Below are 16,756 nucleotides of genomic sequence, written 5' to 3'. Positions count from 1 at the left end.
TGTTACAGGGAGTGAGTACACAGAGTGGAGACATGTTGCCATAACTATACAAAGACAGAAAACTGTGAAACCCAAGCATCTTCTAAGCTCAGGCCCAATAAAGAAAGCATGAGGATTCGCATAAGCTTCACATTTCATCTTACTGTTCCTAGTTTTGGTAGAGAAGAAAGGGAAGGAAACTAATATCTGTCCCAGTCTACTGTGAACCAGGCACTATTCTGGGTATTCTTTGCACGCTTCCCAATCTCTGTGGTGAAAGATGCTGGGCTCTCAATATCCCCTTTTTACTGATGGGGAAATGGGCTTAGAGAAGTCAAGTAGTTGCCACAACTCAGCAGCTAATCAATGCTGGGTAGGGCTGTCTGATGCTTCCCACTCAGACAATGGTCTTCAACAGCTAGCCCCTCTCACAAATCAGAGGGAGTCTCACCTATAATCGGTCGCTAAGGATCCCTAGGCCACAAGACAGTTACTCTCAAAAGGGATGGAGGAGGAACCCCTACAATAACAGCTCCTCAGGAGATGCTGATACCACCTGGCCCCCAGCTCCCCGCCTAGAACCCAGTCCTCACTTTACCGATCTTGCCCAGATAGCCAAGGATCTCCAGGAAAATTGAGGTACAGGGTAAAGTTACACAGTGGCAGTGAGGTCATTGACTCTCAGGTCCAAGGCCCTTCCTATTCTTCCACCCACATTCTTAACATTCGTTTACTGCCAAAGCAAGGTTCTGGTTCAGAATCATTCAGAAAATAAATGTGTGTACACAAAGTACAAATATTACACAAACGTATTATATAATATTCGTTAAAAAGATAAACAGCATTACTTTATGCATGAAAGACCAAAGTGTGAATGAAAGTGTACGAATTATCCCTATTCTGCAAAACTTACCCATGTGATTATTTAGTTTAACAACTACAAATAGTAAAAATCATTTAACACTGAAAATAGTGATGTTACACTTACCTTAAGCCATAGCAAGGCAGAGTGAAGAGCCTGAACAGTGCCAGGAACACTCTTAACGGAAGCAGCGTGAACACATACAGAAACGCATCCAGGCACAGGAAGATCCCAAAAACCATGAGCTGGATTTTAAAAGGAGAGAAGAAAACAACACGTAAATAAACATTCTTTAAATAATTGTAGATCAAAATGTAAACAAGGAATTTTTGAACTTTGTGGGAAGTTCATATCTTGTAACTTGGCGATGAGAATAACAAATTGATAGTCCTACTTGTGTATATGAGCCATATTTTAATGAAAAACCTCTTTCAAAGTGTAAATTTGTACTTCTTCTTCCAGAGCCTTTGTTTTACCACCCACAGAAGTCAATTACTCAAAAGATAAGTTGCCCTTGACCGTGGCTATGAAAGATCTGATTTGGCTTTCTGAGTACTTCCTCAAACTTTAAAGATATTGTAGACAACTTTCAGATAAAACTTTGTAACTGTAACTTTAATCTTTATAAATTTGCTATTTCCTGTTTATCAGAGTGCTTCATGGATGGGAAGGACTGGAATATCCATTGAGTTAAAATATGTAAATTGTTCCTAATTTTAACACAATTTCGTATGTATTTGAACTTGCTATATTCAGAAGGCATTATTCTTAATTGGAGGAGTAACTGCTAATGTTTGTATCTCTCCCCCTTTCTTGTATACTTCAATCCTTCCTATTTTTTGTAACAATATACACTTTTACCCATTAAATGTAGGACTATATTTCATAAAAGGAGGGTGTAGTCTTTTGATGGCGTGGAGAAGTTGCCACACCCAGGCTCCCAAACTCTGCAACTGTAAGAGCAGGGACTTCCCTATGTCTGACACACAAACATGACATGCTGTACATGCCCTCACACATGACGCTCCATGTATCCTTAGTCAATGAACTGCCTACACAAATGTAGGAAATAGTTAACAATCACACTGTTACTGGTAGAACTGCATCCCCTCCCCGCAAATTCATATGATGAAGTCCTTGCCCCCAGTATCTCACAATGACTGCATTTAAAGATGGGGGTCTTGAAAGAGGTAGTTCAGTTAAAATGCATTCATGAGTAGGCCCTAATCCAGTATGACCAGTGTCCTTAATAGAAGAGAAAACGTGGACACAGAGACCGACACAGGGTGGGTGACACAAAGACACAAGGAGACAGCTGTCCACCGGCCTTGACCTTCAGGACTGCAATCTGGAGCCAGCCAGTTGGTGGTACTTTGGTACAGCAGCCCTTGCAAACTATATCACATCGTTAGAAAGGACAATTTCATCAATTTTTTGCAAGATGTCTCAAAAATATATTTCCTATCGATATACATATATACACATACCTTTGTGTATATATGTACTCTATACGTACATATACATATATGTGTGTGGATATGTTTATATATTTATAGCCTTTTAAAAAACAATTTAGACTCATGAACAACCAAGGAAGTGCAATGTCAGTGCTCAGACCACCCTTTTCAGTCTCCCGACCACGACAGTTGTCAGAGTCGGTCACCCACTGTGGCCAGCACAGCAGGGTTCTGCACGCTGCCTTGTTTTTCACCCTTACAAAGGAGAGCTGCAGGAGACTGAGCGCCGTCCGTGTGTAGCAATGGTAACTGATCCCGTCCCTGGTCACCGAGAAGCCTCTCCATTTCAGTGTGCATGTGTAAGGAAACAGCACGCTGGGAAGGAGTCAGCAGCTGTCTTTCTGATGCCCTGACACTGGGGATGGACGCATTACTCATTCACCCAACATCCATGAAGCTGTTCACAGGACCAAGCCCATGCTCAGCCCAGCTGCGCAAAGCCAGGCAGGACCACGGGAGGGGGCTCCTGCCCTCGGTAAGCTTACTCAGGTTTCAGCAGAGACGCCAGCATGTGGGTAACAGACAGGGACGTGGTAACTGCGCCGCGGCAGAACTACGGATGCAGGGAACAGCGGAGCCCTGGGGAGAAGATAGCCAGCCCAACTTGGGGAGACTCAGAAAAAGCCCCATATGAGAGGAGGCCCTTTTAACATCTGAGAAGATGAAGAACTACTGCCACATGGAGAGGGTGGACTGGGTAGGAGGAGGAGGTGTGGGAGGTGGGGAGGTGGGGAGATGGGGAAGGAAGCTTGCCAGGCTCGGGAGGAAGCATGAGCAAGAGCACAGAGAAAGTAATGATGAAGACAACCTTTTCTTGCAGAATAAAAGTATAATCACCTTTCTTTGGCTTAGAGCAGTGGTTCCCAACCTTCCTAATGCCGTGACCCTTTAATACAGTTCCTCATGTTGTGGTGACCCCCAACCATAAAATTATTTTCGTTGCTACTTCATAACTGTAATTTTGCTACTGTTATGAATCGTAATGTAAATATCTGATATGCAGGATGTATTTTCATTGTTACAAATTGAACATAATTAAAGCATAGTGATTAATCACAAAAACAATATGTAATTATATATGTGTTTTCCAATGGTCTTAGGCGACCCCTGTGAAAGGGTCGTTCGACCCCCAAAGGGTTGCGACCCACAGGTTGAGAACCACTGGCTTACAGGAATTTGCATTAGTATTGTTTATGGTAAACAACAGTAACTAAAGTCTAAGGGGCCTTCCCTTCACATATTAAACCAGCCCAATAAACTCCGTGGGCCAGCAATCACCTCCTCACACTGTGCCGACCTCGTAACTGGGAGCTGTCAATACCATAGATCCCACATTACAATGGAAGGGAAACAGTGGCTGAGACCTAAGAAACTGCAGCTGGGTGGAAAGAAACCATCCTTGGATGTTGGAATACACAGTACACAACCAATAGAAACTCCTTTCAGGGTTTATAAAAGCGGAGAAGTGACCCAACTACTGTACCTGTTGTTCAAATGTTACCTTTTCTCATAGGTACAGCATCTTCTAAATTCTTTACAAATGAAAATAAGATCATTTCCTAAAAAAGTAAACAAGACACAACCCTGAAAACATTCATCCTTCCTTGTAGGTCAGAAAGCCTGTGCTGGTGTGGCCCGAACCTGGCACCCAGCGAGATGTTGAACCAGCATCTCTAAATTACATGGACCCAGGACTTGGAAGGGACTGTACAAAGCATGTGTCCTATGCTGTGGCCCTCCAGGCAGGAGTAAGTGCTCCCTCCTCCCTCCTCCCAACAGCTCTGAGTGGTTACTGTCGCCCCTATCTAACACCGAGGAAGCCCCAGCTCTGGAGGTGGGATGCCTGCCCAAGCTCGCTCTCACCCACTATTTCACCAGGCATAGGGGTGACTGTCATTGTCTTTGTGCTAACTCATCTGTTTCCAGTTTGCCTAGTGTCATAAAAAATAGGCATTTAATGAATCAAACTTACAAAAGGCATGAAACTGTCACACATTTCTATTTACAGCTAGCTTTGAAAAGGTGTTAAGAATTAAAAGCTCCAAGTATATATTACTATTGGGAATAATGTGTATTTCCATACCTTTGGTTCATTTGTGTGGCATCTTGATAAAATAGGCAATCACTATTTCATTTTATTTGGACCAAATAACCATAAAGTACTCAAGCAGTCTTAAGTAATATCTAAAGAAAATTTCCCCTGAAATATATGAGGTGTGACAAGAAAGTAATACAACAGTGTCATATGTCACTCTGTTTCCCTTTTGATAAACACAAAAATCTCTTGTCTTCCTTTAAGTGCCACTTGAAGTTTCAAAGTAAATGCAAGGTGTGGCTAAAGTCAAAGCAGCACAATGCTTGTGGAATATGCTTCCTTATATCACAACGAAAACCTGTTCTATTGGTTGACAGCCAGGCCTTGTCCCTCTCTGGTCCCACCTCCCTACTTCCGCCTCCTCTGGTGCTGCCACCACCCCCACCTCACCTAGTAAATGTGATCTCTCACTTGACAGTTATCTCACTTTTATGGGGAGGCCATAAAATAAATATTTCCTCTGTTTAGACTGACCATGATATAAATAACAGAAAATAGAAAACCAAGATACGGCAAAGAACTAAAGCAAAAGAAAAATGCCTCAACAAGAAATCACACGCTGGAGTTTTTGGCTTTTTCCACTTTCCTGGGGACGGAAGACTCATTCTTTGGCTTGTTCCTCCTTTTTTCTCTGTAGCAAACACTTAGTGTGCAGCTCTAATGTGGCAGAGACCGACATATGTTCACTGTTTTAAGAAGAGCAAACAGTCTTACTAAGAAGCTCAACACCCAAAGAAGAGGATTTAATTGCTGACCACAACTTAGTACACTTTACACTGCAAGTCACTACACAAACACACACAGACACTCAAACACCCAAAAGAAAACTTTCGCTAAAATAATACTTTTACTCCATGAAATACAGATGAGTATTTTCTACTTCCTTTTAAAAAAAACAATGCTGGTCTCATTAAACTCATGACCCACCAAAGGGTGAGAACTCCTGTCCGAAAAGAGGTTCCAGGACGTGCAGGCGTGCTGGAATTCAGTTCCCTCCCTGGCAGCCACACAGCAGTGAAGACAGTCCAAAGTGGCCCCGAGGAGCTTTGCAGAAGCATCTGCACTGGCAACACTGCAAAGGCCTTTGTACAAAAATGTATGAAAAACAGGGATTTACAAATTTCAGCAATTCAATTTAAAATTTGTACTCAGAGTAAAGTTTTATAAGAATTTACATGAAAAAAATAATTATTTCAAAATAACCTTCTGTTTAATTAATAAGGCAGTTCTTTTTTGTTTGTTTGCTTGTGTTTTTTTGGTTACTCCGCATCTGAGGATACTTTCCCATTGATTTTTTTAGAGAGAGGGAAAGACAGAGAGAAACACTGATGTGAGAGAAACACATCGATTGGTTGCCTCCTGCATGAGCCCCTATCCAGGGCCTGGGCCGGGGAGGAGCCTGCAACCAAGGTACCTGCTTTTGACCAGAATCAAACCTGAGACCCTTTGGTCCACAGGCCGACACTCTATTAACTGAGCCAAACCAGCTAGGGTAATAAGGTAGTTCTTGAGAGTCTTCTTTGGAATAAAAAAACAAAAGTGAAAACAAAGGGCAGAAATGGTCACTGACCTTTCTGTGCCACAGGAGATATTATCTGGAAGGACTTCAGAAGCCTTCTACGGGTAGCGGGCACCAGAGTACTAGGCACTGTGTGTGGGCTGTGTGCACGGCCCCACCTCCACTCTGCAGACTCTAGAGCCTGCCCGAGTTCATGAACAGAAGAGGCAGGGCCAGACTTCAGTGGGTCTGCAGAAAGTTTGGCTTTGAAAACTGAAGCACTTTCCTAGTAATGACACCTGTCACTCTTCCTTCCAGCCTCAACCTTGCCACTGGATTTGACACCTTATATATTTAAAAAAACATCAATGTTAAGAAAAGCACAAAATGCCAATAATCCTATAACCCTGGAAGTCAATGGAAAACCCAGTTCCAGTGAAAATTTCCATAACCAGCTCTTACCACATTCACTTTGAATGTCCTAGTATTGCTTTTCATCATTTGAACAGTACTAGGCTCCAAAGAAATAAGTAAAAAGGCCAGCCTCTCTCTGTGGAGAATGGAGCAAGGCTTACCTTTTAAAACATCTATGTTTACCTTTCGGACAAAAATGTCTTTAATGCCCTTTGAAATTTCAAAATAAATCAAGTGTTATATATAAAAGTAAGACAGCACAACGATTCTGAAATAGGCCTCTTGGAATCTGACAAACCACCTCCTGGCGATTCTGAATACCATCTTGCCACTATGACCCCAACTGCCACCGGCTAGTGGAGGACACGCCAGCTGAGGACGCTCCCCGGCTGGTCTGGAGTGTCAGTTGGCAAGAAGCAGTAAAGCGGGAAGGGGCATTTCCCACCCTCCCCCTGGTCTCACTTTCTGTAAAGCTCAGTTCTACAATGGGAGGATGAAAGGCCACCAGGAAGGACGCCTTCCCCAGGGAATGCACAAGCCAGTGAGCTGGACACAGGCCAGTGGTCAGAGCCTGATGAATGATGTGCCCTAGCAGCACTGGCCAAGAGAGTAGGTCTGTGCGGGGTGTGGTGTGAGTGGAGGGTGGCATGGGGATTGTGCATGCAGGGAAGGGGAATGGAGTCAGCAAAGATCTCCCACAGAGGAGACAAGATGGCACTGGATTTTGCCAGGTCAGTAAGGAGGAACAGACTTCCCAACAAAGAGAAGAGTATGCACAGGTGCAATGTGAGTGGGTGGCTGTGTGGCCAGAAGGTAATCATTATACAAGAGGGACAGAAATCACCTTCAGTTAATTACTAAGGCGCGCCACTCTTTGCTGTACGTTCCAGAAGTCCTCAACAAGCCCACATGCAAGGATTCATGATTAGAAGAATGTGAAGGAGAATGAGTGATCAATAAGAAAGTTTACAAGTGACTGACTTTGAAAGCAATGATGGCAGATTCAAGGTTGTCCCTATAATAAAACAGTTTTAATCACCTGAATTAAAAAATTCATGTCCCCAGGAAGTTTACACTCTAGGCCAGCGGTTCTCAACCTGTAGGTCGCCACCCCTTTGGGGGTCGAACGACCCTTTCACAGGAGTCGCCTAAGACCATCGGAAAACACATATATAATTACATATTGTTTTTGTGATTAATCACTATGCTTTAATTATGTTCAATTTGTAACAATGAAATTAGGGGTCACCACAACATGAGGAACTGTATTAAAGGGCTGTGGCATTAGGAAGGTTGAGAACCACTGCTCTAGGCGATGATGTACAAAGGGATTACCTCGAACCGGGTACTTTTATGATAGGCCAGGTTACAAAAACATATGTAACCATGGAAAACAAAGTAATGTTGATAAAAGACTTGACAATAATTACAACTTATATCTGACATATATTTAACACAAAGAATCAATTTAAGATGTTAATATGTGGAAAAACTATTATGGGGCCAAAAAACTACTTTTCCTCCCACCTTCTAAGTTCGTCTGGCTGATTCAAATTGACAGAGGCAGATTAACAGGAGAAAATGTACGTTCATCACGAATGTATATGGGGCGGGGGGTTTTGGGGGGGGGGGGGGGGGGGTGCGTTTCGCAGGATATGAGGCCTGAAACGGACTGGGGAGTTCAGGTTTAGAGGCCACTATGGACAAAGGAGAAAGGGAGCAGAAGCCTGAGATTTCAAAGGAAACAAGCATTTTACAGGTAGCTGAGGAAGAGTGGGACACATGTGCTGGGCAAATTCTTGCTAGGCAACCCAGAAACAATGGGGGTAGAGGGGATGTCTATCTACCAGGCCCCTGCCTGCAGCCTTCCTACCTACTGCTAAGGTGAGGGTGTTGAGATTTCCTTCCTGGAACAGGCCTTTTCATCTGAGTCTCTTAGACAGGAAAATAGAAAGGCCACAGGTTCTTTCTGAGTCTTCTGTTTTTGAATAACCAGCTTAAAACCAACATCCCAAAAGGGACCGTTTTGGGGTGGCAAAATTCTGGTTCCCTTCACTATGCACATGAAAGGTCCTGAGATTTTCTTGCTTCTCTTAATTCCAATCCATGTTTGAATACAGTTATTTTGTAAGCACTGGACCCACATTAATTTATTTAATCCTCCCAACAACCCTGAAGGCAAGGACCATTCCGTGGTATGTGGCAGGGACAGGCAGGGCTGTGCGCTCCTGCTGAGAGGTTGGAGCGGGCAGGAGGCTGGCTGTGCTCTCAGGACCCCATGGCACGTCTGAGTCTCACTAAGGATGCGAGGTCTTTACTGTAGCTGCCATCACAGGCACAAGTCTCCTTTTCAGGGAGCAGTCAGCAAGGAGCATTAAGGCAGACTGAGTGCAAGCAGGAACAACAGCTAAGGACAATAAAACAGTCTGAGTGACAGCTCACAATGGCCTGATGCAGCAAATGGAGAGAGAGGAAAAGAGATTTAAGACTGTTTTCAAAGCTGAAGTGACAGAAGTTACTGATTCAAAAATATAAACATCGCCCCACAGTGCCAAGTTCACAAACTGTCCTTTAAACATATCAGTGAATGGGGTGGAAGTCGCGGCTGGCTGGCCCTAGAACCATCTGATGAGTCCTATGTGCCCAGTAGGTAGCAGGACCTACACTAGGCCAAGGAGGCCCTGGATGCCCCAGCCACTCCCCCATCACCTCTAAACCCGCTTCTGGAGGGGGCTTCTGTGCTGCTGCCACTGGCCCTGTGCCCTGTGGTTGAGAAAAGTAAGAGGGCTGCAGAAGGAATATGGAAGCTGCTGTCACCACCTCTACCAGCAGGGGGCGCCAAGCCTCCGAGGGGAAGGGAGGACTACCAGACAAGGCGGTTGAGAGGGTGAGCTGGGCAGGTCCCCACCCTTTCCTGCTTCTCAGCAGCTGTGTGGCAGGACATCCGAGTCAGGGTGTGTAACAAAAGAGGGCCACACCATGAGAAGAATTTAAAGGGATGGTGCCCCCAAACATGTTTTCATGAAATTAGAAACCGAGCAGGATGCCCAAGTGTCTCTGCCACCAACGTGGGTCTGAGTAAGCCCTTTATTAGTTTCACAAGGAAATCCAAGGACTGTTTACTGAACCAGGGTGAGACAATGGCCATGACTACACTTTCTTAACACATACCTCACAGTGAGAAACAACAAAAAAGGCTTTATATGACATTGTCATTAAATTCATTACTTTGAAAGGAACTTTTACAATTATTTTTCCTAAATGTTATCTTCTCTGACCCTCAAACAAGCAGAACGAAGTTCCTCTACTTTTATGTAACACCACTTTCTGGGGTCTCTCCATGCACCCCATTTCTCCTGTTTCTCATATGCAATCATCAGCCCTTCTGAGATGACTTAGTTCAGCCTTCTAATTTTAGATGAAGTCACAGCCAAAGGAGGTTCCAGGCTCGACTAGATCACTTGGCTATGCCCTGCAGACCTGAGATGAGAAGCTATGGGTATTGAATCTTTACCGCAAATACTCCCCTGTGTGACAGTAACCTTTCTCTCTTTCAATAATAATAATAGCCTATGCCTAAAAATAACAATATTCTATACCTACAGCAATACCTATATCTTCAACCTGACAAACTTAAAGTTAAAAATAAAAATTCACTAGATTCTTAAGACAGCTAAATAGTTGCCTTTAAAGACTAATCAGCTGAATTCAATTTTAAAAAATGTATTAAGTAACTATAATATACAAAGCATAGTAGCAATAAGGGATTGCCAAAAAGCATAGAATTACAATGTAAAAAAAATTCAAAAATGTATTTTAATTTTAACTTTTATGACAGGCAAGGTTACATAAACACACATAACCACAGAAAATAAGTAATTTTGAGAAAAGGCTTCGTACTAATCCAGCTGTGGGCAAACTACGGCCCGCGGGCCGGATCCGGCCCATTTGAAATGAATAAAACTAAAAAAAAAAAAAGATCGTACCCTTTTATGTAATGATGTTTACTTTGAATTTATATTAGTTCACACAAACACTCCATCCATGCTTTTGTTCCGGCCCTCCGGTCCAGTTTAAGAACCCATTGTGGCCTTCGAGTCAAAAAGTTTGCCCACCCCTGTACTAATCACAACCTACACCTGACATATAATTAACATGAGGAATAAATTTCTTAAAGGTAAATCAATCAATGGAGAAGGATATGCACATGATGAGATCTTGAGATCTTCTTGCTTCTTTTACTTCTAATCCATGTTGAACACTCCTATACTAATTTTTCAGAAGCATAGCTCTGAAAGGTGGCTAATCCGATTACCACCCTCAATCCGTTTTCCTTTTGTTGGCAAAGCAGAGCACTTACTGTCCTTGTCTCCCATGCAGCTGGGGACGAGTGTATAACTCAGCTTGGCCAGTAAGATACAAGCAGAAGGAAGTCTGCTGGGCACTTCTGGGAAAGCTTTTAATTCTTTATAAAAGGAACAGTCAGAGAGGGGACTGTCCATCTCTTCTTTCTGCTTATTATGCAGATGTGATGCCTGAGGCTGCAACGAGCAAGAGGACCAAAAGCCAATTTGCCAACGATGGCAAAATACTGGTAGAGGGATCAAAAAGATTTGGTCCATGCTGGCTTCATTAATCTACTGGAACAATTGAGACCTCCTTCCTTGAGACTTGCTAAAAAAAAATCTTATTTATTTAAGCCACTGTTAGGTATCCTATTACATACATAGCTAACTGTTAGTATTCTGTTTCATACACAGCTCAAAGTACTCCAAAGAAATCTATTTTAGCCCTAACCGGTTTGGCTCAGTGGAAAGAGCATCGGCCTGCGGACTCAAGGGTCCCAGGTTCAATTCCGGTGTAGGGCATGTACCTTGGTTGCGGGCACATCCCCAGTGGGTAGTGTGCAGGAGGCAGCTGATCGATGTTTCTCTCTCATCGATGTTTCTAACTCTCTCTCCCTCTCCCTTCCTCTCTGTAAAAAAAAAAAAAAGAAAAAGAAAAAGAAAGAAAGAAATCTATTTTAACAGTCCTCCCAAAGCCAGTCTAAACTCCTTAGCTTCACCAGCCTGGATCCAGCCTGTCCTTCCAGTGTACCTGTCCTTTCCTGTGTGTACCTCACAGATTCCCCTCCCCACACACACTCATAGGCCCTACAATGCACAGACAAAATCTACCTCTTTTTTCTCATCCCCTTGCCAATTACCTTCACAAGTCCTTCCTCCCTGTAAAAGTACCTGGAACATAGTAAGTATTCAAAACAAAGACCGGGAAAATAAACAAATAAATGAATAAGTGATCTATTATTTCTCTACATTAGCAGTTATATATATGAGGCAATTTTAGAAAATACTGTGATTTTTTTTTTTTTACCATTTGCTGCAATTTTAGATTCATACAGATGACAAAATTAGCCCTTGGACAAAAATCTGGGATTTTTTTACATTAGTAAACAGGTTCAGTAAGAGATATTGAATTGATCTTTCTCTTCGCTTGAAAGTACAAACGTTAGTTACATGTTTTATAGTACCATGCGTGCAACCCTTGTGGAAGCAAAGTGCTCTGTAATCAAGTGTCTCTCCCTCCAAAGGCTAGGAGAAAATGTCATAACGTTTACCGAAAACAAGAACAAAAATGAGTAAGGTGTTATGTATTAGAATAGACAATGCAACCACAAAGGAAGCCAATAAACATAATTTAGATTAACATGAATGTCTAGATATTCTCCCAGCTCTTATAAAGAAAGCCCGAGGTGAAACACTACTCATAGAAAATAAGGGCCACAGGGGTATCATTCATGGTTAGGAGAGATATTTAAGCCTAAAGTTAAACTGAAATCTACCTCCACTCTAGGTTTCCCTTAGTCTTAGAGGTGAAGAATGCCTTGAACTGAAATGTATGACTTCCTTTCCTGCATTTTAAACAATAAAGCTTCTAAAGTGTTGCTCTAAGAGACTAAATCAAATTTTCCCAAATAGGCCTAACACCAACACCCTCCTTCATGGGAAGCAGGGTTAGAAAGTTATGACAACTGTGCATGAACAGTATTAATTCAACTTTCCTGACATTCTACATTTTACATACATACACAGTTTCACACACACACAAAAAAAAATACCCTTAGTATAGGCAATGTGCTCTAATACTTCTATTCTTTTCTTAAAAAAAAAAATCCATACATATGGGTTACCCATCAGTGGTTCTGTCATGGACTACAGTTTGAAAAACACTGATTTATACTTTAGTCTTATCAAGACCTGTAGGCATTTTCCCCAGAAGACAACTTAATACTCACAATAACAAACATGAAATGCTTATAAGTTTCTATGAGAAATCTACTAAAAAACTTGTTATTTCAATGAATATTACCAATAAAGAAGAGAGAATGATGTGTATTGAACTGCCTCTGATGAGGTGATAGAATTATAAAGGGATGCTGTCACTGCTCATTATTTGTGTCACAGGAGGGGTAAGACAGGGTCAGACAGACAGACACCTCCCCGCTCTGAAGCAGTCCCCTGGGTGTGTCCCTGGCCTGGCTGTGGCTACAGGCAAATCCCTCTGTGTTCTCCCCAGAGAAGAACGGAGTCCAGATCAGCTCCACCAGGTGGAAGAAAGCACTTCCCTGCAGAAAGCAGGTGGGTAAACTGTCTGTGGCTGGACAACGGGCCAACGTTGTCCTGACAAGAACATGGCCCCAGCAGACCCTCCCTCCAGCGGCCTCTGCAGTATGTCCACACATTTCCACCTCACGGCTTATTACTAGAGGAAAAAAGTGAGCTTTGAAAAGCAAGTTTTTTAAAGTGTTCTAAGAAGGATCCAAGAATTAGTTTAATCTTTCTTTTTTGCAAGCATAAGAAACATTACCCTCCACCCCTGAGAAAATCTTACATAAACTCCAATATACAGAACAAAGGCACTGCTGCAAGAGGAGGCTGCTGCAGAGAGCGCCCGCACACCCCTCCACCTCCCTTCTCATCCTCCAGGCCCTCGGCTCCCCTGGGGACCCTAGAACTCCCTAGAACAAATAAACCAAGCACATTCACTGATCCTGACCTAGGGTAACACAGAACTGCACTGCCATGTGTGTTCTCTCCCAGAATCTTTGCTGGTTCCCCAGCTCTCCAATCTTCCCAACACGGAACTTCCTAAAACTTCAGCATGTAACATGCCACCAAGAACCTATGTGAAGCAACATTTCTCAAGTTGTCACTCTATGCCTGACTCATCCTTCTACCCAACTGATGGACAGTCATAAAAAAAAAGAGCATCAGCCAAACCAGCTGATCCTCGCTTCTCACTGCCTACCACACCTCTTGCCATTATAATATGTGATAAAACAAACCAACAACACTCTTCTGACAGCCAATGGAACAGATAATATGGTTCTAAGGAAGTGACTGAAATATTTTAAGTTGTATCTATATATATAAAAGCCTAATATGCAAAGTGTCCCCTCCGGAGTTCAACTTGAGACCTGGAGTTCGATCGCTTGCTACGATGTGTGCTGACCACCAGGGGGTGGTGTGGAATGAAGGAAGGCCCAGCCGGCAGCTGGCTGCCAGTAGGGACCCTACCCGTGCACGAATTTCGTGCACTGGGCCTCTAGTGTTACTATAAAACTATGAAAACATGTTTTAATATAGCTAAAGCTGAATTATTTCTTCTTTCTTTCTAGCAAGAAATATGGAAGTGCTCAGAGTCGCCAGTTCTAGCAATGTAGAGGAGAGTGGCTTCCTGCCACATCTGATTGGTCTAGACAGAGACACAATCGAGGGAACATGGTGTGTGTAGACATGGAGCTGTCATAACTATGCCAACCTATGATGTGATATTCTCTGTGATGAAGGCAAAATGAACCACCTTTTTCATGAAGAGACTATAATTTATGTTTTTAAATATGAAGGCTGTCTGAGAAACTAAAACCTTAAAGAAGGCTGACATTAAATAATTTATTATGCTGAATGGAAAAAAGAACTGTTTCTAATAAAACAAAACTGAAGAGAACTACCAGAATAAGTGGAGATTAATTCCTTGGAAAAGGTTATTTGGATGGGACACACATGGAAATAGGGTAAGTTTACTAAGAAACAAAGTTAAGAATCATTGGATCTCACACTAAAAATATACTCTTTAAAGCCTCTTTCTTTATCCTACTCCCCCACTATATTTAATTATTTCCAAATATTTAAAAACTCAACTCAAACTGTTCACTATTTTTTTTGTATGATTAGCACATTGACATAACTTTCAAAATGATGTCTGGTAATAGAAAAAAAAAAGGTACCTTTTCCAATTCTCTTGGTATTCGCATACAAGTGTACACTCTTTCTCTTCTTTCTGTGTACTTGGCCTCATTATGTTCAAGGAAGTACCCTCTTGTTAGTTCAGCACTGAGGAACCTCAACAATGAAAGCTCTACAGGAAAAGAAAATGACACAAAACAAAAGAACAGTATTTATCAAGGAACTTATATGCTAGCTGGGGCCATAGGTAATACATATATAAAACAACGATGAAAGAATAAAACAAAGTCATCTATAATTCTGTGCCCAAAACTGAACTATACATAAATCATTAGCAAAGACTGCAGAGAAAACTGCTGCTCTGTGTGGTATAAACTGAAAATTCCACAGGAATACAGAAGAGACAATTACTATGAGCCAGAATAGTCTGAAAAGTGTTTTGCAAGAGCCCAGTCCTGTGTCTTATAGGTTACATAGAACTATGAAGGCAGGTAAGAGTACAGTCAATATATATATATATATATATATATATCACACAAATATGACATGGAGATATACATATATGTACATATGTGTATATATACACACATATATCCATACATATATATATATATATATATATCTCCATATATATATGTATGTTTGTTTTTTTAAAGGAAGTCAAGTCATCTAACAGGCATTGCTTCAGTCCAAGAACTATCCTGGGTGAACTACATGGATACTGGTGTAACCTCAGCTTCAGAGATCCTGCAAAAGTGCTAGGTGAAGGCGTACACAGGATGCTACCCATGGTGCAGGGGAGGAAGAAGCTCTCCCTACCCCCAGGTTCTATCAGCTGGTCTAATGATCTAATAAACAGGAGGCAGATTAGTAAGAGAAAGTGACCAAATTCAATTACATACGCATGTGTGGGAACCCCCACATACATGAGAGGTTCAGAGACGAAAAGGGAAAATAGGGTATACATGACATTCTGAGCTAGAGTTCAGGTTAGGCACCTTGGGGCTTCAGAAGGTAGCTGCCCGAGTTCAGTAATTATGAGTTTGCCCTGCCATGTACATAGGTAAAAAGTTACTTCTGGTGGTAACTCTTAACATAGGCCAGGCCCCTAATTTAAATTCTTCTAGCTCAGTGGTTCTCAACCTTCTGGCCCTTTAAATACAGTTCCTCATGTTGTGACCCAACCATAAAATTATTCTCGTTGCTACTTCATAACTGTAACGTTGCTACTGTTATGAATCGTAATGTAAATATCTGATATGCAGGATGGTCTTAGGCGACCCCTGTGAAAGGGTCGTTCGACCGCCAAAGGGGTTGCGACCCACAGGTTGAGAACCGCTGTTCTAGATATTTGGGAGGGGGTGAGGGTAGGGGTGGCAGAAGTTTCTATTGAGCCCACAAGATCTTGGTTGCCTTTAGCCCAGAATAATCCGCATACCACTGAGGCACATCTTGGGCTGGCTCGTACCAAACCCCTACAATAGTAAGTCATATCAAGCAGAACTTCAACCAGATCTGAAAGACCTCCCTTTCCTTGGCTCTTTAATTTGCCACCTGTTTCCTCTGTCCCTCCACAGCTAACACAGCCCGAGTCTTCTCGCCTCCGATGAGGTGAGTCAGGCCAGGGGAGGCTGGGATTTCCCACTTGGCTACAGCTGACCGACTAGAGACAAGAAGCCAAGCTGGTAATGCTTGATCTCAGCTATTTCCATCCTGTCACACTCCCTCCCGGCCCGTCGCCTCCTGGACCTCTCAGCACCCCTGACTCCACGGACACTTCCCCACTCCTTCTCCTGGGGAGGCCCAACTCTGCCAGAACTCAGGATACCAAAGGTTTCAAACTGCCCTCTCTGCTCTGAGCTGGCCTTCTGGTCCTCTCACCAAATGCAGTAGTGGTGTCCCCTCCCGAAAATTACAACTAGAGGAAGTGATTTCGTGTCTGTTTTTCTACTTAAGGAGTTGCATCCTATGTAAGGTCTGCATGCATTTATAGTCAAAAAGACCCTTGCAAAGCCCCTAGGAAGACTCAGAGGCAGGCCTACTATGTTGACGGGCCTAAGACAGCTTACTTCCTCCAGCACGGGAACTGATGGCTAGTTCTTTAGGCATCAAGTCAGGTGGCTTGCTTATGTTTAGATGTTATCC

At 42.7% G+C, this 16,756-nt stretch overlaps 1 protein-coding gene and 2 long non-coding RNA genes across 3 annotated transcripts in view; 1 reads left to right on the top strand and 2 right to left on the bottom strand.

Annotated features, from left to right (window-relative positions):
* The window catches only part of TAPT1 (transmembrane anterior posterior transformation 1), a 59,621-nt gene that overhangs the window by 31,529 nt on the left and 11,336 nt on the right, over positions 1-16,756 (bottom strand). Inside the window, exons 3-4 of the mRNA XM_005878133.2 lie at positions 14,653-14,783; positions 968-1,086 (exon numbers count right to left, since the gene is read on the bottom strand). Coding sequence (XP_005878195.2) covers positions 968-1,086; positions 14,653-14,783 — 250 coding nt within the window. The remainder of the gene's footprint in view (positions 1-967; positions 1,087-14,652; positions 14,784-16,756) is intronic.
* LOC106728154 lies at positions 5,937-11,175 on the top strand. Its single transcript, XR_001364414.1, has 3 exons — positions 5,937-6,503; positions 6,927-6,928; positions 11,156-11,175. It is a non-coding gene; the product is annotated as an uncharacterized LOC106728154 (long non-coding RNA).
* LOC106728155 lies at positions 8,112-10,525 on the bottom strand. The gene is made up of 2 exons (XR_001364415.1): positions 10,489-10,525; positions 8,112-10,264 (listed from the first exon to the last, which is right to left on the bottom strand). It is a non-coding gene; the product is annotated as an uncharacterized LOC106728155 (long non-coding RNA).

This window comes from Myotis brandtii, unplaced genomic scaffold, assembly GCF_000412655.1.
Source record: "Myotis brandtii unplaced genomic scaffold, ASM41265v1 scaffold547, whole genome shotgun sequence".
Lineage (NCBI taxonomy): Eukaryota > Metazoa > Chordata > Mammalia > Chiroptera > Vespertilionidae > Myotis > Myotis brandtii.
Note: the sequence above shows the minus strand (reverse complement) of the source record. Positions and strands in the feature narration are given on the sequence as shown.